Source organism: Ceratotherium simum, chromosome X (genome assembly GCF_057802395.1).
Source record: "Ceratotherium simum simum isolate JZ-2026a chromosome X, ASM5780239v1, whole genome shotgun sequence".
NCBI classification, from domain to species: Eukaryota; Metazoa; Chordata; class Mammalia; order Perissodactyla; family Rhinocerotidae; genus Ceratotherium; species Ceratotherium simum.
This window is the reverse complement of record NC_141940.1, coordinates 70077662-70103246: the sequence shown is the minus strand read 5'-3', so window position 1 is coordinate 70103246 and position 25585 is coordinate 70077662. Positions and strand designations below refer to the sequence as shown.

The window sequence follows — 25585 nt, the reverse complement described above, 5'->3', positions numbered from 1 at the left end:
AAATATTTTCAGGGTAGGGAAAAGAATGAGTAAATGAAAGGGAACATACATGATATTGAGAAGAAATAAGTGATAAGGGATCTAAAACAACATACAGTGTTAACCCTTATATGTAAGAGTGGTAACCAAATTACAGCCAAACCTCATTTATACTTTTGAGCAGACTTTTTTTTTAACCATATTTCTGATGGAAATCTAAATTTATTTATTTTTATTTTAACACATATATTATGTTTTACTATGTGCCAGGCACTGTTTTAAACCTTTTATATAACATTTAATCCTTATAATTACCCTATTTTATAAATTGGGAAACTGAGGCACAGAGACTAAGCAATTTGCCCAAGGTTACAAGGTTAGTAAGTGGCAGAGCCCAGGATGTCTGACTCCAGAGACTATATATGTACCATGACTATATATTGTACCTAAAGATATATACTTCACTGATTTTAATATTTGAATAAATTGAAAACAAGGTTTTTTTCCTTGAAAGCCAAGAGTCATTACTATAACTTTGCTTTATTAAAATGTGTTACAGTACAGTGACAAACTGAGGAGGCTGTTAAGATGTAGAGGACCCCTATACGAATGGGGCCAAAATGCCCAGCTTCTGTGGCTGTTTTTTTGTTGGTAATGTTTTTGTGCTTTTTTCCCTTCATGTCACACTGTTGTTTACCACTTAGGGCTATCAATGTACCTAAAATGTCTCCATCCTCTTTTCAATTTACTTGGAACTAAGAACCAAGCTTACCAGAAACGTATTAAATAAGAGCCAACAGGGTTCTGAGGAGCTTCTTTTGTAAAGTTCCTCATGCTTTATTACAACCAATGATCCTGGGCCGGCCCCGTGGCTTAGCGGTTAAGTGCACGCGCTCCGCTGCTGGCGGCCTGGGTTCGGATCCCGGGCGCGCACCGACGCACCGCTTCTCCGGCCATGCTGAGGCCGCGTCCCACATACAGCAACTAGAAGGATGTGCAGCTATGACATACAACTATCTACTGGGGCTTTGGGGGGAAAAATAAATAAATAAATAAATAAATAATAAATAAACAACCAATGATCCTGTACCTTACACTGGTTTCAGGAGTGAACTCCATTAAGTGGAGGCTGTTACAAGTCTGATCCACAGATAAACCGGGCATTACTCTATAATTTCTGCTGACTGCATAAAAGAGTTATGTAAATGAGGGTCCTAAAAGCTGACAACACTCCCCCAAAAGTGGCTTATATCAGCCCAAGTTTCATTACTAGAAAATGTCATAGTGTTTCTAAGTTATAGTAACAAACAATGCATAGTTTCTCCTATTCTTACCTTTGCGCCACCCAAAAATCCCAGGGAAATGGCAACCCTAGCTCGTAGATCTGGCCTGTCTTTGGGCCACACATAAGAAAGCATTGCTTTTATGATTTTCCGAGTATCAACATCTTTTAACTGTTGAAAGAAAGAAAACAAAGCAGTAAGTAATATGTCATTTCAAATATAACTATATTTCAATAATGCAGAATCACGTAAATATTTGAGAAAAATCTGAAAACATTACAAACAATTTTTATTCTTAATCTGAGGTCAATTATCTTTCAAACTCAAACTATTTTGGAGAAAAAAAGTATTTCAATTGCTTTTAAAAAGCTACTTATTTCTCTTAATTTCTTACTTCCAACTATAGCCACCCTCATCTTGCCAAAAAGTTATTCAGTAGGGGTGAGGGGACAAGTACTATACATTTATTTGTCTATTAAGCTATCAAAACATTACATAAAATTCTGGGCTGGCCCCATGGCGTAGCGGTTAAGTGCGCGTGCTCCACTGCTGGTGGCCCAGGCCCGGATCCCGGGCGCGCACTGATGCACCACTTGTCAGGCCATGCTGTGGCGGCGTCCCATATAAAGTGGAGGAAGATGGGCACGTATGTTATCCCAGGGCCAGTCTTCCTCAGCAACAAAGAGGAGGATTGGCAGATGTTAGCTCAGGGCTGATCTTCCTCACACACACAGAAAAATTACATAAAATTTAAGAAACATTTCCATATTTCCATCTTTGTGGTCAAAATCTTTATATACTTTTGGGCTCTTTATCAATATGTTTATTTAAAATAGTTTGGAGACCTAAGTCCAAACTCATGATAGAACAGACTTACAACATAGTGTTTAGGAAAGTAGGAGTCTTGGCATTGACCAAATAGAACAGAGGTTGAGTTATTAAAAATTTTGACAAAAATAAAATTTTCCAGTCATGCTTAATCTGACCTAAATCTATCTTATATTTTTCTTTTCCCCAAGTTCCGGAGGCAACACTCCCATTAAATCTTTTTGTTTTAGTTTCAGCTTTTAGAGGCAGAATATTCAAAATCAAACCCACACTTTCTAAAGCCAAAATAAGATCAATACATATATATTCCAAAACTACTATATTATTATAGTTAGTGAAATAATCCCCATTTTAAAAACTGAAAGTATCTACCCAATTTCTGGAAAAGGTATTGAAAAGCAAACAAAAAAAGTTAACACTCGTTGGTGACGGTGTATAGAAATGAGCACTCTAATACACTATTAACAGGAGAGTACACCAAAACAATCTTTTTGGAAAGCAATTTGATACCTACCATAAGCTTTTAAAATAATTCTGCCCTTTGTCTCAAGAACTCCACTTCCGGGAACTTATGCTTTAAAAAAATACTTAAGAATATGCTCCAAGTTGAATCAATTTTACTTCCTAAAAATCTCTTGAATCTGTCTACTTCTATTTTCACCACCAACTAATCCAAGCTATCATCATTTCTCACCTAAAGCACTGTAACAACCTCCTAACTGATCTCCCTGCATCCACTCTGCTCCCTGTCCAATTAGTTCACTCTGCATCTGATATAACTCTCAGCTTAAATCCCTTCATTGGCACCCTATCACTCTTAGGATAAAGATCAAAGTCTGTAACATGACTTATGAGGCTCTGCTTGGCCTAGGCCCTGACTAGCTCTCTAGCCATGTCTTATACCACAGCTTTCAGTATTCATGCCAAACTGGCTTTATTTCAGTTCCTCAAATATGCTATAATCCCTCCTGCCACACAGCCTTTGCACAATACCCTTCACTCTGTCTGGAATAATCTCTCTCTGTAACACCAACCCGCAATCTCTTCCAACTAGTTCACTGCCAGCTCAACCAGCACTTCCTTAATGAAGTCTTCCCTAACCCCAGTCAGGATCCTCAGCCGTATTCTCTCATAGAACAGTATTCCTTTCTTCAGAGTATCCATTTCAAATATAAACCACATATACAGCAGTGTGATTATCTGATTAACATCTGCTCTCCTGCTAGAATTTAAATTCCATGTGAGTAGTTTGTGTTTTCTGCTCACTGTTGTAACTCAATACCAAATATAGTGGCTGACATGCAGTAGGAACTCAACAAATATTTATTGAACAAAGGAATGAAAAATTTAGCTGTAAGGATGTTTATCCCTTACTGTTTTAATAGGAAAAAGAATTGGAAACAGCCTAAATAATCAACAATGAAGAACCATGTAAACAAATTACAGTGACTGCATACAACAAAATACAGCCATACAGAAATATAGGTAAAGGGGTTACCAGAGGTACCAGAGGGGAAGGGGGGGTGCGGGGGTGGGTGAAAGGGGTAAAGCGACACATATGTATGATGACAGACAATAATTGGACTACTTGGGGTGAAGTAACACATTAAGGTAAAGGTACACATTAAGTGAAAAAAGCAAAGTACAAAACTTATTTTTGTGATATGTGTATAAGTTTACACATGCACACAAATGGATGTGGAAAGCAATACCCTCAAAAGTGTTAACATCAGCAGCTGTGAGTAGATGGAATCATTGACCATTTTTTATATTCTTCTTTTTGCTTGCTTGTATTTTCTGTAGTTCACATATAATGTTCACATATAATAAGAAAAAAATTTAATTCATTTTGAGAGGGAAAAGCTATACAATTTCAATTAGATCTGCACAGCAAGGAATGGGGGAAAATTGTCAACATATAAGAAACCCAGGACAACACATTATATTATACAGAGTAGTTTTATTATTTTTGAGACAACTGTAGATTCACGTGCAATTATAAGAAATGATAGAGAGACCCAGTCTACCCTTCACGCAGTTTTCTCCCAATGTCATTTTTTTCCCCCAGTAACTTTACTGAGATCATAATGGTTTATAACATTGTGTAATTTCAGGTGTACATTATTGTTGCTCAACTTCTGAGTAGACTTCATTGTGGTCACCCCAAGTAGTCCAATTATTGTCTGTCATCATACATATGTGTCGCTTTACCCCTTTCACCCACCCCGCACTCCCCCTTCCCCTCTGGTAACCACTAATCTGTTCTCTTTATCCATGTATTTGTTATATTCCACATGTGAGTGAAATCATGCAGTATTTGTCTTTCTCTTTCTGGCTTATTTCACTTAACATCATACCCTCAAGGTCCATCCATGTTGTTGCAAATGGGACAATTTTGTCTTTTTCTATGGCTGAGTAGTATTCCATTGTATATATATACCACATCTTCTTTATCCATTCATCAGTCGATGGGCACTTGGGTTGCTTCGTCTTGGCTATTGTAAATAACACTGCAATGAACACAGGGGTGCATAAATCTCTTTGGATCACTGATTTCAAGTTCTTTGGATTAATGCCCAATAGTGGGCTAGCTAGATCGTATGATATTTCTATTTTTAATTTTTTGAGAGATCTCCATACTGTTTTCCCTAGTGGCTGCACCAGTTTGCATTCCCACCAGCAGTGTATGAGGGTTCCCTTTTCTCCACATCTTCTCCAACATTTGTTGTTTTTTGTCTTGGTCATTATAGCCATTCTGACCAGTGTGAGGTGATATCTCATTGTTTTGATTTGCATTTCCCTAATAATTAGTGATGTTGAACATTGTTTCATGTGTCCGTTGGCCATCTGTATATCTTCCTTGGAAAAATGCCTGTTCATATCACCTCCCCATTTTTTGATTGGGTTGTTTTTTTGTTGCTGAGTTGTATGAGTTCTTTATATATTTTGGAGATCAACCCCTTATCCAATAAGCGATTTGCAAATATTTTCTCCCAATTGGTGGGTTGTCTTTTCGTTATGTTCATGGTTTCCTTTGCTTTGCAGAAGCTTTTTAGTCTGATGTAGTCCCATCTGTTAACTTTTTCTTTTGTTTCCCTTGCCTGGTCAGACATGGTATTTGAAAAGATGCTGCTAAGATCAATGTCAAATAATGTGCTGCCTACATCACCAGCGAGTTAAGGGCAGACACAGCCTCTTCCTGCAGTCCCCCTGGGGCACACTTCCTCTTTCAGGGCTCAGCCACACTATGTGCACTGGTAGTAGTTCTGCCGCAGACTCTGCTTGCAGTCCCTCTGGCTGCTGTGCTTGGTGGACGGGGCTTCTAGTAGGGACCCAACCAGGGCCACTCCTTGGGGCTGCAGGAGCACGGTGGGCTAACCCTCCACACTGGGACAGCGATCATCAGCAGGTTAAGGGCTGCTGCTGCCTCTTCCTACAGTCGCCCAGGGGCACGTTTTCACGTTCGGGTGCTCACACCAGGCTGGAAAGCTATCCTGTGTGTGCACGGGGCTGTTGGGGGATGGCAGGGAGTGCTCACCTATCTCCACCACTTCCAGGAGGGTCAGTCAATCCACCCTCAGATGTATAGCTGCATGTGTCTCTCTGGTGTCCTGTTGTGCTTTGTAGGCTTCTTCTGTTGGTCAATGAATGTCCATTTAGTTGTAGTTTAAAAGAGGGAGAGACAAAGGTCTCTTTTAGTCTCTTTTAGTCAGTTTATTCAACAAAGAAGAACAGAAATAAAACTGTTCATACTGTACTGAAAACAGGACTACCTTCTTGAGTTGCTTTAAATACATAAGATGGCAAAAACTTTAAATGCTGCAAGTACAGGCCTTTTTTTTATTGAGGTTACATTGGTTTATAAAATGATATAGATTTCAGGTCTACATCTTTATAACTGGACTTCTGTACACACTAAATTGTGTTCACAACCAGAAGTTTAGTTTCCATCTGCCACCGGACAAAGGACCCCTTTTACCCATTTCCCCCTCCCCCACATCCTTTCCCTCTGGTAACCACGAATCTGTTCTCTGTATCTATGTGTTTCTTTTCTATTCTTCCACATGGATGAAATCGTACAATATTTTTGTATTTCTCTGCCTGACCTTGAGATCCATCCATGTTGTTGCAAATGCCAAGATTTCATTTTTCTTATGTTATCTTCTTTATCCATTCATCTATTCGTGGGCACTTAGGTTGTTTCCATCTCTTGGCTATTGTAAATAATGCTGCAACGAACATAGAGGTATTGATAACTTTCAAATTAGTGCTTTCATATTCTTTGGATAAATACCCAGAAGTGGAATAGCTGGATCTATTCTTAATATTTTGAGAAATCTACATACTGTTTTCCATAGTGGCTGCACCAATTTACATTCCCACCAGCAGTGTAGAAGGGTTCCCATCTCTTCACATCCTCTCCAAAACTTGTTATTTCTTATCTTTTTAATAGCCATTCTGATGGGTGAGAGGTGATATATCATTGAGGTTCTGATTTGCAGTTCCCTAATAATTAGTGAGGCTGAACAACTTTTCATGGGCCTGTTCGCCATCTCTTTATCTTCACTGGAATAATGTCTGTTCAGATCCTCTTCCCATTTTTAATCAGGTTATTTGTTTTTTTGTTGTTGAGTTGTATGAGTTCTTTATATATTTTGTTTATTAGCTCTTATTGGATGTACAACTTGCAACTATCTTCTCCCAATCAGTAACTTGTCTTTTGGTTTTGCTGATGGTTTCCTTTGCTGTGCAAAAGCTTTTTAGTTTGATGTACTCCCATTTATTTTTTCCTTTGTTTCCTTTGCTTGAGGAGACATATTCCAAAAGATACTGCTAAGACCGATGTCAAAGACTGTACTGCCTATCCTTTCTTTAAGGAGTTTTATGGTGTCAGGTCTTACATTCAAAGTCTTTAATCCATATTGAGTTAATTTTTGCATATAGTGTCAGATGATGGTCTACTTCCATTCTTTTGCATGTGGCTGTCCAGTTTTCCCAACACCATTTATTGAAGAGACTCTCCTTTCTCAATTATATGTTCTTGGCTCCTTTGTCAAAATTAGCTGTCCATAAATGCGTAGGTTTATTTCGGGGCTTTCAATTATATTCTACTGATCTCTGTGTCTGTTTTTCTGACAGTACCATGCTCTTTTGATTACTATAGCTTTGTAGTATATTTTGAAATCAGGGAGTGTGATGCCTCCAGCTTTGTTTTTTTTTTTTTTTTTATAATTTTATTTATTTATTTATTTTTCCCCCAAAGCCCCAGTAGATAGTTGTATGTCATAGCTGCACATCCTTCTAGTTGCTATATGTGGGACGCGGCCTCAGCATGGCCCGACAAGCGGTGCGCTGGCGCGCGCCCGGGATCCAAACCCTGGCCGCCAGCAGCGGAGTGTGCGCACTTAACCGCTAAGCCAGGGGGCTGGCCCAGCTTTGTTTTTTTTTAATCAGGATTGCTTTGGCTATCTGGGGTCTTCTGCAGTTTCATATAAATTTTAGGATTCTTTGTCCTATTTCCGTGAAAAAAGTCACTGAAATTTTCATAGGGATTACACTGAATCGGGAGATTGCCTTAGGAAGTATGGACATTTTAACTATGTTAATTCTTCCAACGCATGAGGATGGAATATCTTGCTATTTCTTTATGTTTTCTTCAATTTCTTTCAACAATGTCTTCTAGTTTCCCGTGTACAGGTCTTTCACCTCATTGATTAAATTTATTCTAGGCATTTTATTCTTTTTGTTGCAATTGTAAATGAGATTGTTTTCTTGATTTCTCTTTCTGTTCATTGTTAGTGTATAGAAACACAATTGATTTTTGGATGTTGATCTTGTACCCTGCAACCGTATTCATTTATTATTTCCGATAGTTTCCTGGTGGATTCCTTAGGGTTTTCTATACATAGAATCATGTTGTCCACAAACAGCGAGAGTTTTACTTCTTAGTTTCCAATTTGGATATCTTTTATTTCCTTTTCTTGTCTAATTGCTCTGACCAAAACCTCCAGTACTATGTTGAATAGGAGTAGCGAGAGTGGGCACCCTTGTCTTGTTCCTGTTCTCAGAGGGATTGCTTTCAGTTTTTCACCATTAAGTATGATGTTGTCAGTGGGTTTGTCATATATGGCCTTTATTAGGTTGAGGTACTTTCCTTCTATATCCATTTTATTGAGAGTTTTTATCATAAATGGATGTTGGATCTTGCCAAATCCTTTCTCTGCATCTATTAAGATGGTCATGATTTTTATTCTTCATTTTATTAATATGTAGTGTCACAGTGATGGATTTATGGATGTTGAACCATCCCTGGAAAAAATCCCAGTTGATCATGGTGCATGATCCTTTTAATGTATTGTTGTATTCGGTTTGCTAATATTTTGTTAAGGATTTTTGCATCTATGCTCAATGGCAATATTGGCCTGTAATTTTCTTTTTGTGTGTTGTCTTTGTCTGGTTTCTTGATACATTTTTTGAAAGCTGCATAATTCTAAGAACTTATCCATTTCTCCTAGGTTATCCAATTTATTGTGGTATAGATTTTTACAGTATTCTCTTACAATCCTTCGTGTTTCTGTGGTATCTGTTGTAATTTCCCCGCTTTTGCTTCTGATTTTGTTTATTTGAGTCTTCTCTCTTTTTTCTTAGAGAGTCCAGCTAAAATTTAATCAATTTTGTTTATCTTTTCAAAGAACCAGCTCTTAGTTTCATTAATCTTTTCTATTGTCTTTTTAGCCTCTATTTCATTTATTTCTGCTCTGATTTTTATTATTTCATTCCTTCTACTGACTTTGAGCTTCATTTGTTCTTTTTTCTCTCGTTCCTTTAGGTGTACTGTTAGATTATTTATTTGAGATTTTTATTGTTTTTTGAGGTAGGCCTGTATTGCTATAAACTTCCCTCTTAGTACTGCTTTTGCTGCATCCCATAGATTTTGGTATGTCATATTTTCATTAATCTCCAGGAATTTTTTGATTTCTCCTTTGATTTCTTCACTAAGCCAATAACTGTTCAGAAGCGTGTGGTTTATTCTCCACTTATTTATGACTTTTCCAGCTTTCTTCTTCTAGTTTCATGCTGTTGTTGTCAGAAAAGATGGTTGATATGATTTCAATCTTCTTAAGTTTATTGAGATTTGTTTTGTTTCCCAGTAGACAGTCTATCCTTGGTAATGTTTTATGTGCACTTGTGAAAAATGTGTATTCTGCTGCATTTGGATGGAATGACTATATATACATATCTATTAAGTCTATCTGGTCTAATGTTTCATTTAAGGCCAATGTTTCCTTGCTGGCTTTCTGTCTGGATGATCTATCCATTGAGGTAATGGGGTATGAAAGGTCCCTACTATTATTGTGTTGCTGTCAATTTCTCCCTTTAAGTCTGTTAATAGCTGCCTTATATATTTTGATGCTTCTATGTTAGATGCATATATATTAATAAATGTTATGTCTTCTTGACATATTGTCCTCTTTATCATTATATAAGGCCATATTTGTCTCTTGTTATCTTTTTCGGCTTGAGGTCTGTTTTGTCTGATATAAGTTTGGCTACACTTGCTTTCTTTTGTTTGACATTTGCTTGGAGTATCATCTTCTATTACTTCCCTTTGAGCCTATGTTTGTCTTTAGAACTGACATGGATCTCCTGGAGGCAGCATATTGTTGGGTTTTGTTTTTTAATCCATCCAGCCACTCTGTGTCTTTTGATTGGTGAATTCAATCCATTTACATTTAGAATGATTAATATGAGGAATTAGGGCCGGCCCGGTGGCTTAGCGGTTAAGTGCACGCGCTCCGCTGCTGGCGGCCCGGGTTCGGATCCCGGGCGTGCACCGGCTCACCGCTTCTCCGGCCATGCTGAGGCCGCGTCCCACATGCAGCAGCTGGAAGGATGTGCAGCTATGACATACAACTATCTGCTGGGGCTTTGGGGGAAAAAATAAATAAATAAAATCTTTAAAAAAAAATATATATATGAGGAATTAACACTGCCATTTTATCTTCTGTTTTCTGGTTGTTCTATATTTCCATTGTGTCATTTTCCTTGAGTTTCTGTCTGCCATTTCAATTTGATGGTTTTCTGTGATGAGTTTCTCGGTTTCCTCTTTTTTTATGTTTTGTGTCTCTGCTCTGAATTTTTGTTTTTGGTTACCATGAGGTTTGTATAAAAGGTCTCATAGATAAGATAGTCCTTTATCTGCTGACAGCATCTTATCTTCATTTGCCTGCCTATATAGGTTTCACCCTTTTCCTCTTCCCATTCTGTTTTTGTTGTTGCAAATTATCCCTTTTTAAGTTGTCAGTTCATTACTAAATTGAAGTGGCTACAATTATTTTTAATGCTTCCTTCCCCTTTAACCTCTATGATATAATTAAGGTTTACCAACTTATTCTGATATAGAGTTGCAATTTTCTGATACTGTCTGTTTACTTATCACCTTGCTCAATGTTTTGTGTACCTTGGCCTTTTTGTTTCAGGTAGGAGAGCTCCTTTCAACATTTCTTGTAAGGCAGGTCCAGTGGCAGTGAAATCCCTCAGTTTTTGTGTGGGAAAGCCTTTATTTCTCCTTCATATCTGAAGGATAACTTCGCTGGGTAGAGTATTCTTGGCTGATAGTTTTTATCTTTCAATAATTTGAATATATCATCCCACTCTCTCCTGGCCTGTAGAGTTTCTGCCAAGAAATCTGCTGATAGCCTAATGGGGGTTCCCTTGCATGTTTTTGGTTTTTTCTTCCCTAGCTGCCTTTAATATTCTTTGTCATTGAGTTTTGACAGTTTTATTATCATGTGTCTTGGACAAGATCTTTTTGCATTGAGATAACGGGGTGTTCTATTAGCTTCATGGATTTATCTAGTTCCTTCCCCAGGTTTGGAAAGTTCTCAGCTATTATTTCTTCAAATAAGCTCTTTGCTCCCTTTTCTCTTTTGTCTCCTTCCAGGATACTCATTATCCTTATGTTGCCCTTTCTAGTGGAGTTGGATAGTCCTTGTAGTATTTCTACATTTTTTAAAAATCTTAGTTCTGTCTCCTCTTTGAAAATATAGTTCTTAATGCTTTATATTATACACATATGTACTTACACATGCTCTCATAACTGGTATTTCAAAAAAGGGAATAACATTATAATTTTAAAATTTACCTTTCCAATCGAACTATCACTAAATATATATAATTTAATGCATTGTAACACAAAGTGGAGTATTTCAACCACTTTCCCATTCCACAAGTTTTATCTGCCTTATTCTTCTTGATGGAATAATGGCAAAAAGGCCCTGTTTCTACCTATCTTTAGAAACACTCTCTCCTGTCAAAACCTTCTGCAAGACACCCCAAAATTTTTTCAATAAGAACACAGGGAAGTTATGGCTATGAGCAAGAAAATTATTCTAGTTGGCTTAATAGTGCATAAAATGTTACCAACCACTTCATTTAAAAAAATGGGTTCTCAAGTTGTGTAATCATGCATTATGAGTCTATTAAGCTGTAAAGTACATGACTTCAGTTACAGTTTGGATAAACTATAAAGTTTCAAAAATTATGTCTTATTTTTTTTAAGTTGAGGCCAAATCAAAGAGGCATTTCAGAGGCTTAGGCACATTTTAAAAAAATTTTAAACCAACTTATTCCTGCTGCACAAGAGTAAAAATTGGAAGCTTCGATATAGATCCTGAAAGACCATATACTACTTTTTAATATCACCACATTTAATTCATAATGGACACCCAATGGTAATCCTGAAAGACAAAAAGAGTTCTCTAAAGCAGAAAAGAGTCCAGCCACAAGCTTGCGAGTGAATTAGACATCCCCTTCACAGCAACTAATCCTTTCATTTCAGAAAAAGCAACATGAATAGCATATACACCCTTTTAAGATCGCATTCTTAAAGAACGAGTGGGAAATGTAGGAAATGATCAAGGAGGCTGACAAGAAATTGGATTATTTGAAAACACACTGTGTAAAGAGTAATTATATTATAGTATAGGAAAAACAAAAAACAATGATTTAAGGAAAGGAAGTTCGGGCCGGCCCTGTGGCTTGGTGGTTAAGTGCGCGCGCTGCGATGCTGGTGGCCCGGGTTCGGATCCCGGGTGCACATCGAGGCACCACTTCTCCGTCCATCCTGAGGCCGAGTCCCACATACAGCAACTAGAAGGATGTGCAGCTATGACATACAACTATCTACTGGGGCTTTGGGGGGAAAAAAATAAAATAAATAAAATCTTTAAAAAAAAAAAAAAAAAAAAAAAAAAGGAAAGGAAGTTCTTTCTCAAGGGTCAAAATTCCTGAAGTAACAAACAGCTGATATCATAATATTTTTTTCTTTAAGCCCCCTTATACATAAGAAGAAAATATGAAATTCTCTAACTTTTGTTTATAATTTTCACAGTAAACAGAATTTAAAAGTTATTTTAAAAACATAACTGTGATGACTATATCATGACAACAAAAGCTCTCTAAAATTGAACACTCTAGAAATATCATTAAAAGGACTGTAAAAGTAGGAGTGAATCTATTTTCTTCCTCGGCTAACAATATATACAATGTGGCATTCTTGCTGTAGCTAAATAGCCTCAAATTCAAAACAGGGAACTGACATTTTAAGCCCCATTACAATGTAAAACTACCACTGTGTTAGTATGAGGAATAAAAGTTTTTAGAAAGGTCTCAACTATATACTGGAATTAGCTAGGCATAATAAAGGAAAGCAATTAGATTCAGAAAGAAAACACAAGGGTAAGAAGGAATTCAAACTGGTTCACTAAGACCTCTGAATGGTTACAAATTTGGATTGTATTTTTTTTCCTAGAAATGTGTTTGGAAGAAAAGATTTGGAAACATCAGAGAGCTGTCAAAGGAGATGAAAGTAACTGAAAACAATGTGGACCAAAAGAAAAAAGCAGGTGCCAGAGAAAGAAATTTGACTGATACCAGAAACAATGCTCAATAAATATTTATTCAATTAATGAATTAATTCATCTTTTCTTAAACACATGAGGACAAATTATTATTAATATCCAGGTGGTATACCTAATACTTGATTTATTAAGTCATCACAACTTTTGACAGATTTTTAAATATTTACTTATTTGATATTAATATATAGCTTCATAAGCCTTATGAGGCTAGACAGATAAGAAGAAATAATGAAATGAATATCTACTTGTACACAGGGAGCTGAAACAGCACACTCACAACACGGTGGGCCAAAAACAAACACACAAATAAAACTGGAAGCATCTGACTCAATAGGGTATAACTGGAAAGCCACAAATTGTACTGCTTATATGCAGCAGTGCTCAATTCAACAGCATGACCTGAGGGAGAGAAGCAGTAGCTCACAGGCATAAGCACTGGATGTGAATACCTATAGCTAATAACCATGTGGACAAGACACAAAAAGGACAATAAAAAAATAAAAACACATCTGAAGCAGCTCACTTGGTAGAATTTTCAGTTATTAAAGATAACTGTATATTAACAAATTGAATACGTTTTGCTTCTCAGGTTGGTAACTTCATCTCTCTCACCAGAAAAGGCTGTCGAGCACTGAAGCAAGAGCAATTTTTTCCACCAAGAGCTCATTCCTTTCAAGAGAGTGAACGCCATTGGGTTTTGATAAGAAAATGAAAGAGTAAGAAAAAAGAAAATGATCTTTTGACAAAGGTAGCAGAATCACCTTTTCTTTAGATAATGAGGAATTTATCTAAGAATTCCGGTTTTAGAGACATTCCTAAATTTTAATAGCAAGAAATGTTCTAACTCACACAATCAAGAGATTGGTTTAGAAAGAAACTACTTGGGGGGCAAAACCTGTGGTGAGAAAGAAAAAAATATACCAAAAAATTTTGGAAGCTATTTGTTTTGTATAAATGTGGCATATAGGCTGAATGTTTTCTCCCTAAAGAACTAATTTAGCAGAGAATTTCAAGTGGCCACAATTTCAGGGATAAGCAAACTGTCCAGAGAAGAGAACTGTCTCTTCAATCCAAGCTAATGGTAACTAACTGCAATTAAAAGAATAATTTTAACCACTACTTCAATACTGTTATGGATAAAAGTGGCTAGATAAAAGCTAGGTCAAAGAACAAGCAAGTTAAATAGATACCTATAGGAAAAATTCAGAGCATAACTGGAAAACTTTCCCCACATTATTTGGGATATAAGTAGAGTGAGTTTACGAATGGGAGAGGAAAGATTATATTAATTTTCAGGAAAAACTCCGCAATTATTGTTCCTTTCTCTACACCTCAAGGTTTGTTTTCCAAGCTCTGTTGGTCTGAAACCACAATGAAGAGCTTATCTAGCAGTTTTTTGAAAAGGCCCTAAGAAAAAATGGCTCATGCTACATATGAGATGGATGTGTACTCAATAGTCAATTTAATAATTTACAATAAAAAAAAATTAACTACCAAACTCACTGATATTCACACTGGCCAGTCAGTGAATTCTTTATCCCAAAGGGAAGTCAGGTTGAGAAATTAAATAAAGATCATAATGCTGCTTGATGATGGATGAAATCAGAGCTAGGAAACAGCCTCTTCATGTCATCCACGTACTCTTGTCCACTCATTCTAACAAGCCTAGAGATTCATTATTCCATTATCTCCCCAATCCTCCAATTTTTAATATTCCAAGTTGCTGTTTCACTTCTTATGATTATATCAAGATTTATACCAAAGCTCTCTGATTGCTCTGTAAGTACTAATCTCTCTTTTAATACTACTAGCTTCTGACTATATCCAAGGAATGAGGATATGTTTCTAACATAAAAAAAGAATGTGTCAAGCAACATCTTACTATTAATCATGCTCTTATTATGAGCACAGGATTAACTAAATTTACTAACAGATGCTTCCTCAAAAGAGGCCCACAGAAAAAGTTTAAATGCAGGAGTAAAGCTCCAAAATCTTTTGAAAATCTGAAGATTCTATTATAAACAAATTAATTCATCTATTTTAAAAACAGGAGCTTCCAAATATTGAAACTGCCACTCTTTTTTTCATAATCCCCTTACTATAGCCACACTGGATAAAAAGATGATTTAAATACCTCCTGAGCAGTATTATTAATGATTATTAATAGTTGCTAAGAACATACAAGTGGAAATGTATAAAAATAAAAGTAGTAGAGATTTAAATTGGTTATAAGGTAAAATCTATAATTTGTCAGAGTGATAAAATTTCTACATGGTAGTTTAGGCGTTCTGCCATTTAAACTGTTAAGTTTCTGGATAGCAGGAACTGTGCCTTGTTCATTATTGTATCTCCAGTACTTAACATAGAGTTATGCACAAAGCAGGTATTCAATACTTACTTTTTAAATGAACAGATAATGGTAGAGGATAGGACTTAAAATCTCACTTTATAGTAACAGCAGCTAATATTTATTGAACACTTACTATGTGCCAGGCACTGTTTAAGAGCTTTATATGGTGTGAAGAGTTAACTCATTTAAATCTCCTTTGGAATGATTATCACCCCCTTTTACAGATGAAGAAACTGATACACACAGAACTTGCTCAAAGTCATTCCACTAGGAAGTGATGGAGCCAAGATTTAAATCGTAGCAGTCTGGCTCCAGAGCTCAGGCTCTTAACTACAACTCCATACTGCCTCTTTTCTGATGTGGCCTTTAAGCTCTATTACTCAATGATTCCTTTTAGCTAACAAGGCTAAAGTCAGACAAAGATTGCAGGGAACAGAAGATAAAGGAGAGACCAAATATAAAGTATTACAATGGTTTTTACTTCGTTTTATTTTACTGGAGAATAAAGAAACTATCTTGAAGTTTATGTTGCTTGAGTCTAAGAGAAGTGACCGCTTTTCCTTTATTAGTCACCATATTCTTGGTGTGTTTAGAGCATTATTTGCAACTATCCTTAAGAGGTCTTGATGACAGACAATCCTGAAAGCTGGCAAATATCATACCAAAGACTAATAAATGGATAAACAAATCTCAATATTTCTATTAATATTTTTAAATTTTATTTTATAATACTTTGCTTTTTCTAAAGACAGCCATGAAGAATAGTAATATACAAAAATGGGATAGAAACATGAATGCAATGTGTTTTGAGTTCCATGAAAGAAGGGAGCTACACTGGGGATTAAAGAAACAGGGAGAAAAGCACTGGAAAGCTTTTCTTACCAATCGACTCCCACCAATAAAATAACTAATATTTATTTATCTCTCTACAATTGAGAGAGCACTTTTTCATAACATTTGTTCACTTGCCAATAACCCTAAAAATATCATTTCTACTTAGAGATATCACACATATATTGGTTGAGTAAAGTCAAGGGGAGAAAACAAAGGTAAGCTCAGAGGAAGGCCAGATGGAGAACTGTATAACAGTATCCCAAAGACATTTTCATTCACTTAGAAAAGGTACAATCAAATCTTTTGATTTCAGTGGCCCTATGGTTTAGCTTGCCTGTATGCTGATAATAATGACGATGATAAAGAATATGGATAATTAAATAAATGGATCAGGTAGATGGAGGATTTACCATGAAACTAAGGGACATTCTAAGATCTTTCTAAACTAAGTGTATAGAAGGGAAAATGTTAACCTTAAAACATACACAAATTACTTATAAATGCTAAATCTAATTTACCTATTTATTTATAAGGCTGGATTACATAACAAATAACCTCAACCTATGCTATTTTAAATAAAGAACTAAAATGTTTAGGTTGATGACTAACTTTATTTTTTTTGTCAATCATGAAATTTTTTGTTTAAGCCTGAGAAAATCTCATCTATATAACCGTGGTCAATTCATATGGTTTCATATTAGAAAACCTGCAGTTACATGAGTCAATCAAAATATTCTTGAATATAATAATCTTGAATATATATATCTTCTACATAAGCAAAATCATCTATAAGAATTTCCAGTTACTTGTCATTGGCTCTTACCCCTTCTTTCGGGTCGGTGTGGAGTCCTCCTCCTGCATGACCATGCCAACATGTCCTCCTTTCTATCAGCGGCCATGCCTGGAGAGCCTAATTGAAGATGATACCAAGCTGTCCATTAGCTACTACAAAATTTCAGATCTTTAAAAATCTGACTGAGACAGTCTAATCTAATGAATGTTTCCAAACAAATTCAGAGGCATAGCTTTTAGCCTAGCATAGTAAAGCAAAACATCTTCCTATTAGCTTACAGACACATTTATACAAAGAATATTGAGATATAACAAGTACTCATACAGAAGTTACTTTCTCTAAATAGCTTCTGAAATTAATGTTTAAAAGATTTAACTTGTATTACACTTCTATTTGACTTATACTGGCTTTCTTACTGTCATTTGCTACTATAGTACTGTGTAATCTGTTACTCTATCATTGGCAAGCAAAGTATATTATACAGTTAATTAAGTATATCTCATTTGCTTTCCATGTGTATACATTTTTGCTTTACAATTTAATATAGTTGATTTTACATAATTGATTATTTTTCTTATTATTCTGGCTTATACATATATATTTAGATACAAAGTATTTTTTAATACCTCACAGTTTATCCTATGCTATAGTAATATGCATACATGCTTTGTTCCTATTACATGGTAAATTTCTTAAGATTAGGGACAGTCTTGCTTGTATCTCCCATGGCACATACTACAGTGTCTTGAATATCGGCAGATTAGATTTCAAAGCTTGTTGGATTAGTTTATAAAATAGAGCTATCTACAAATCTCCCAACCAGCCTTGAAAATATGCAAACATCTTGCCTATTACAATTTTTTTAAAAAGCCTTAAGATTACTTCTCAGGTTAGAGAAAAAGAAATATTAAATCATTTGAGAAAATATAATAGTTAACAAGATAGTAAAGATCAGGCTTAAAATTTAGGCTTGCTAATATTTAAAGTGTTTCCTCAATTAAAAAAATAGTTAATGAAGTCCATGGATATAATAATACTTCTTCAGCAGCCACAATAATCAATAATTAATGAACAAGGGCACAGTCCTTTACAAACACAAATGTGTATCAATACCGAATCATAACAGTATCAGTTCTGGGCCAAGCTGTGAAAATGGAATTATAAAAAGCAAAAGTGCCTTCTTGTTCTCACCAGTTGAGATACAAAAAGTAATTGCCATAAATGGGTTATTGATTTTTAGATCAACAATCTTAAAGCGTTTTTAAAGGGAAAACATCAAAAGGTAATTTTTAGTGTGACAATGTCTTGTTGTAACATTTTTTCTTTCTAAAGGACTAAACAACAAGTTATATCAAGGGGTCTGGTGAATACCACACAAGATAATGAGGTCTTCAACAAAACAGAAGATTAAAATATAAATAAACTTAGTGGTGTCATGAACAATGAGAAGATTGAACATTCTCAGTTAACTTAAAAATTTAATTTAATAATGGAAAATCTAATTCATTTCTATAGCCTCTGTATGAATTACAACAATGCCTTATACCTTAACGGAAAATAATTGTTAATCAGAAAGAAAAAATGAAAGAAGTACCCAGGATTTAGACCATCTTCTAATTTTCTAGCCTTTTTCTATCTTGGAGATTTATTTGTCTCATTTTAAAGCGGTGATAATTTTTAAAAATGTCTTTCACTTACATTATCAATGAAAAATAACCCTCATCAACATGTAAACTCAGCATCACCTACCCCACGTGCTCTAATAAGCTTAGAGTCCTTTGATATTCTGCTATTTGAATATCTTCTAAGGTAAAGAAACTTTACTCACTTAAAAAACATAGCATTCCATATATCAGATAGAAATTACCAGGATAAATTTAAGTGTCAACAAGCTGCCATTACATTTATAAAAGCTTTCTGAAAACGTTACTCTAGTTGGCATCGATCTCAAGAGATTTAGACAGATTTCTCCAGAGGCAGAAATATATCAAGATTTCTTTCTCCATTTCCAGGAGCAGAAACATACCTTCTTATTCATCTTGCCAGTATTTAGAAAAATATGAAAAGGAAAACTATTTGAGAAATATAAAATATGTACTATAAATTGGAAAATGCTCCAAGGGCTTGCACATTTTTCCTAGCTATATGTGGAAGAAGTGTCTGCTTAATCTTACCCTTGTGGCATCTAATAACTGTCTTGAATTGCCTTTCCCCAGTCTCTGCCATGTGGTATGTCTTAAGGACTCTGGGATCTGCAGAAGAGGAAAAAAAGAGGGAAGAAGTTTCAGAGTGGACAGTTAATATTCAAAGATTTACTTTATTGCACATAAATATACATAAAAATAAAACCATAGTCAATGTTAGAGAGATGGCTATGTTTTTAATACATGTCTAAAAAGATTAAAAATAAAATCTGTGGTTCAGGTATAAAGTAAATTATATTACTCATTAAAAGTGTCAAATTGTATTTTCTTTTTGCCTTCTTTCTCTCTAGGTTTCTCTGTCTTTGTTTCTTAAAGCTGCCAAAGTCTTCAACCCCATTTCTTCCTTAAATGGCTTTTACGCTCTTTTCAAACACTCCTCCCTTTACTAACTCCCTTTACTGTATTATATTATGTTCTACCTTGTGTCTGTTCCTTCTTTAGTCTTAATCTGAATGCTAAATCTAGATATTGGTCACAAGATTAGTTTTGCCAAATACTTTATGTAACTAGCTGATGGACTCCAATGAAAGATTCCTTGAGCCAATTTTTTGTCTTGATAATGTTCCAAAAATGGAGTTGAAGGAAGGCAGGATAAGGAACCTGTCCATGGTAATACCAGATAGACATCTGTCAAATGGACACACATTCTTCTGAAACGCACCATCAATTTACTGAGGAAAAATTTGCTTCTTAGGTCAAGTCTCACCCCAAAGGCAGATAATACTTGGGCTTTCCCTAAGCCATAAATGAGTTGTACAAACGGATTAATGTCTGAATATACAAGTCAATGTTGTACACTGCAACAGAGCAAAAATCAAATCAACCAAAAAAACAACCTCCATATATAAAAAAGCTAACCAAATTATTGACAAAATTAATTCAGTTGTTTTCTAAAATGTAATGAACAGTAGTTGATTTCTGCTTATGTATATTTTTAAAGATATAAGGCAGTCTCTGAATTATAAAAATTTCAAAAATACTAATGGCTGTTTGCATACTGTCTTGCCAAACCCCAGCTCCTACAGCACTCCATGTATGCCCTCAAACCTCTATAACCCATCCACTGTCAATTATGCCTTTCTGGTGCTTAACTCAATTGCTTTCCTCACCGCCTTTCTCCATACTAAGACCTTGTACAAGCTTTACTCCTTCATTTTCCTATTTTTCATAAGCCCCCAGTTCACGTAACTGCATATCGAGCAAGATCATGCACGTTTGCACATGCATATGCAATTTAATCTTCTTTGCCTTCCAAAATTTGCCCAGCTATCTCAAGTAAAAGACTACCCAACTACTTCTTTCCTCTTTCTCCAAACCATACCTATATATATCCAATACATAAAAGATGAATGTTGGTGATACACTTAAAGTAACAGCAAAAACATACATTCTTAAGTGATATTGGTCAAAATAAAGACAAGGTACCATAAAATCTAAGCCCTTGAAAGTATCCATAAAACCCCTTCAGAATTTCTAGCTATCTCTTTATCCTTCTCTAATCAAACTACGTTTCCCTTAAGCATTAGGATTCAAGGTAAATAATTTTTAAATGCTCATATTCAAATTGAACTTCTAGTACTAAAATAGCACAGTTAAAATTATGAACTATTTGAGGTATACAAAATTTAGAAAACAATATAATGAACAAAAGTGTACTCACTATCCAGCCTAAGAAATAACAAACAAAAAGAAAGCCCCAATATGCTCCTCTACAATGTCATCCCCTCCTGGTTCCCCAGAGAGAATCAGCACTGATTATTTAAAATATCTTTCATTGCAAAAGGAAAAATAAAAGTCATATAATGGGTTAACTCCTTTTGAGGGCTAGTCCCGCCACCATTTAAAATATTGTTCCTATGGAAAAATGTTTTGAGTTCTAAACAACAAACTTACAGACACTTCTCAAATACAACGCAATTTGTAAGTTAGGGACTATTTCTACTTTTAAAACCCTGAAGGAAGATGGGTTTATAGCAAAAAAAAATCTTTTGCTTAAAAATGGAGGTGGGAAACAAGAGAAAACAAGATGATTAATTCTGTGAAACTTGATTTGAAATTAGAGGGTTGGATTAGATGCCCTCTAAGGTCTCTTCCAACTCTCAAATTTTATGATTTTTATGGAATGAAATGAAAAAGCTGCTGTTATTAATTGGATTTTAAAAATCTTAACTGAGTAGATTATAACCTATTTCTTCAATAAATCTAACATCTGAACTTATTTATAACACCATCCCTCCAAAGACAAACACAGCAATAATCCATATATTACTGATATACTAATATGCCCAGATACCAAATAAATGCAGTATACTAAAAATTACAATCTCCCAGTCTATATGAAGAGGCAGATAAGTTAAAATGTTTACACTGGAGAGTCATGTTTATTTTACGTAAAAAGAAGAAATTCTAGAAGAACCCAGAAGTTAAGCATTCTGTGGCCTCTGAGCATAATAATAATAATTTAGATCAGCACTATTCATCTACTAATCATTAAAAATATTAATCCTCAATAGACAGTTACATAGGCACAGTATCTTACTCTGTGTAGACATTCAACAAATATTTATAAAATGAAAATGAACACTAAAACCATCAATCTAGCAGACAGAACTACCTCCATGTAAATGAGACCAAGACCCAAGCAAGGAGGCTAATAAAGTTGAAACCTATTCCATTACAATTGCATTCTCCCTTTAAGGTAAAAATTTAATTTTTACTAAAAATAGTCCTATTAAATAACTTCTTTAGTAATTACTAGATATGATTGCACCCTTTTTTACAATAGTTAACTTTCATAAATCAAGTCATGCTCAGTGTTTACGACACTTGAAGAATTACCTAATAATAAAAAGAGATTAAAGAACAACTTATAAATTGTCAACCCATCAGAAATTTTGGAATCAATTATATATTCTGCATTCCTGAAGCTTTGGAAACAAAACTAAGCTTACCACTATCCATCCATGATGTATGTAATGCTTAACAGTATCAAATAGTGGTGTGTAAATATTATCATCTGACCATTACAAAACCTAAAACATTTAAAATTAAGCTCTCAATATATTTTTAAAGGCAAACTGCTATAATTTAAAATTACATTTAACTTACTTTAAAAGTATAAAAGTTTGAGATGAATGTTATTTAAACCTGGTTTTCTTCCCAACTGCCTAGAAACTACCTGAGAGGGAGAGAGAGGGACAGGGGGAGAAGAGTAGAGAGGAGGGGTGGGGGAGAGGAGGGGAGAGAGCGCAGGCGACAGAGGAGGGGGTGAGAGGGGGTAGAAAGGGAAGAGGGGGGAGAGGGAGATAAAATGGTAGACTGATTTAGATTTTGTAATTATATTTCTCAGCTGAAAGTTGAAGGATAAAGGATTCCTTTCATTGTGTTAGACATTCAATAAATGCTTGTAGAATGAATAAATGGCAGCACAGCATAAGGATTTGGACAGCTCATGTCACTTGAGTCTTCATTCATTAAGACACAAAATCATCAGGTTGAACTCCATCACTATAAAATCTGATGACTCTAGAACAGGGGTTGGCAAACCTTTTTTTTCCTCTACAGGGCCAGACAGTAAATATTGTAGGGTTTGCAGGCATACAACCTCTGTCACAACTACTCAACTCTGTCACTGTAGCACAAAAACAGCCATAGATAATACATGAAAGAATGAGTGTGGCTGTGTTCAAATAAAACTTTATTTAGGGACACTGAAATTTGAAATTCATATAATTGTCATCTGTCACTGAAAAATTATTCTTCTTTAATTGTTTTCCCAATCATCAACAAATGTAAAAAAAAAACAAAACTCTTAGCACAGAGGCCTTGGAAAAATAGGTGGCATACTGGATTTGGCCCAAGGGCCATAGATTGCCAACTCCTGATCTAGATAATTTCTAAAATTCCTGCCTGCTGCCTCAAAGGACTCTGAGAATGCCATAGCAAAACAAAACACCTCCACCAAAAAATAGCCACAAAAAACCAACTCATGAACAAAAAATATCTACAGAATTTCCCTCTTTCTCAACCAGTTTTCCTTTTACCTACAAAATTTTCATATATCTGGGGGAACAACACCAGCAGCAAGGCCTATTTAGTACGAAGTGCAAAGTCTTCACAGAGTATTTATGTTTGTTTAGGCAATTTCTGTGAAGTAAGATTAGACATTGTTCCAACTCAGATAAGCAACTCATTTATCATGACATTGTTGTCATCATGAAACTTGGTCATTGCTTCATATGTTTCAGCTAAGTGGTGTCAGATTCCATGCTGTTTGCTAATACAGCAACAAAGTATTACAAGGCATTTGCCAAATTCATGGCAATAAAAACCAATGACTGAATATTAAAAGGTAAGAAAAGACGTCAGAACCAATTATTTTTATCTTTTTTTTTATTAAGGTAACACTGGTTTATAAAATTATATCGATTTCAGGTGTACATCATCATAATTCGACTTGTGTATACACTATACTGTGTTCACCACCAAAAGTAAACTTTTGTTCCATCACCGTACAAATATGCCCCTTTACCCCTTGTGCCCTCCCCTGCTCCTCTTCCTCTCTGGTAACCAACAATGTGTTCTCTATATCTATGTGTTTCTTTCTCATTGTTGTTTTTTATCTTCCACATATCAGTGAAATCATACGGTTTTGTCTTTCTCTGTCTGACTTATTTCACTTAGCATAACACCCTCAAGGGTGATCTATGTTGTTGCAAATGGCAAGATTTCATATTTTATATGACTGAGTAGTATTCCATTGTATAAATATATCACATCTTCTTTATCTATTCATCCACCAATGGGCATGTTGATTGCTTCCACGTCCTGGCTACTGTAGATAATGCTGCAATGAACATGGGGTGCATACACCTTTTCAAGTTAGTGTTTTCGTATTCTTGGGATAAATACCCAGAGGTGGAATAGCTGGATTGTATGGTAGTTCTACTATTTTCTGGAGGAATCTCCACATTGTTTTCAATAGTGGCTGCACCAATTTACATGCCCAATAGCAGTGTATGAGAGTTCTCTTTTGTCTATATCCTCTCCAACACTTGGTGTATCTCATTGTGGTTTTGATTTTCATTTCCCTAATAATTAGTGATGCTGAACATCTTTTCATGTACTGGTTGGCCATCTGTATATCTTCTTTGGAAAAATGTCAGTTCAGATCCTCTGCCCATTTTTTAATTGGGTTGCTTATTTTTGTTATTGTTGAGTTGTATGAGCTCTTTATAGATTTTGGATATTAAGTTTTTATTGGATGTATGATTTGCAAATATCTTTTCCTAATCAGCAGGCTGTCTTTTCATTTTGCTGATGGGTTCCTTTGCTGTGTAGAAGGTTTTTAGTTTGATGTAGTCTCATTTGTTTATTTTTGCTTTTGCTTCCTTGCCTGAGAAGACATGTTCAAAAAGATACTGCTAAGACTGATGTCAAAGACCATAGCGTCTATGTTTTCTTTGAAGAGTTTTATTGTGTCAGGTCTTACATTCAAGTCCTTAATCCATTTTGAGTTAATTTTTGTGTATGGTGTAAGACGATGCTCTAGTTTCATTCCTTTGCATGTGGCTGTCCAATTTTCCCAACACAATTTATTGAAGAGAATTTCCTTTCTTCACTGGATGTTCTTGAGTCATTTGTTGAAAATCAACTGTCCATAGACATGTGGGTTTATTTCTGGACTCTCAATTCTGTTCCAGTGATTTGTGTGTCATTTTTTCTGACAGTACAATGCTGTTTTGATTACTACAGGTTTGTAGTATACTTTGAAATCAGGGAGTCTGATACCTCTGGCTTTGTTCTTTTTAATCCAGATTGCTTTGGTTATCCAGGATCTTCTGTTGTTTCATATAAATCTTAGGTTTCTCAGTTCAATTTCTGTGAAAAATATCGCTGGGATTCTGACAGAAATTGCATTGAATCTGTAGATTGCTTTAAGTAATATGGACATTTTAACTACGCAAAGTCTTCTAATGCATGAACATGGAATATTGTTACATTTCTTTGTGTTTTCTTCAATTTCTTTCAACAATGTTTTATACTTTTCCCTGTACAGGTCTTTCACTTCATTGGTTAAATTTATTCCTAGGTATTTTACTCTTTGTTGCAATTTTAAATGAGGGTGTGTGCTTGATTTGTCTTTCTGCTAGTTCACCATTAGTGAATAAGAAAGGCAATTGATTTTTGCATGTTGATTTTGTACCCTGCAACTTTAACACATTCGTTTATTATTTCCAATAGTTTTTGGGCGAATTCTTTAGGGTTTTCTATATATAAAATTATGTCATATGCAAATAGTGAGTTTCTTCCTTTCAAATTCAGTTGCCTTTTATTTCCTTCTTTTGCCTAATTGTTCTGACTAGGACTTCCAGTACTATGTTGAATAAGAG

At 35.3% G+C, this 25585-nt stretch overlaps 1 protein-coding gene across 2 annotated transcripts in view; it reads right to left on the bottom strand.

Annotated features, from left to right (window-relative positions):
• ABCB7 (ATP binding cassette subfamily B member 7) overlaps nt 1-25585 on the bottom strand; it is a 125487-nt gene that overhangs the window by 37464 nt on the left and 62438 nt on the right. Inside the window, exons 2-4 of one of the 2 annotated variants that reach the window (XM_004442186.3) lie at nt 19164-19241; nt 17020-17106; nt 1314-1433 (exon numbers count right to left, since the gene is read on the bottom strand). In XM_004442186.3, the coding sequence (XP_004442243.1) occupies nt 1314-1433; nt 17020-17106; nt 19164-19241 (285 nt within the window). The remainder of the gene's footprint in view (nt 1-1313; nt 1434-17019; nt 17107-19163; nt 19242-25585) is intronic. The other variant, XM_087426646.1, reaches the window with a different exon arrangement.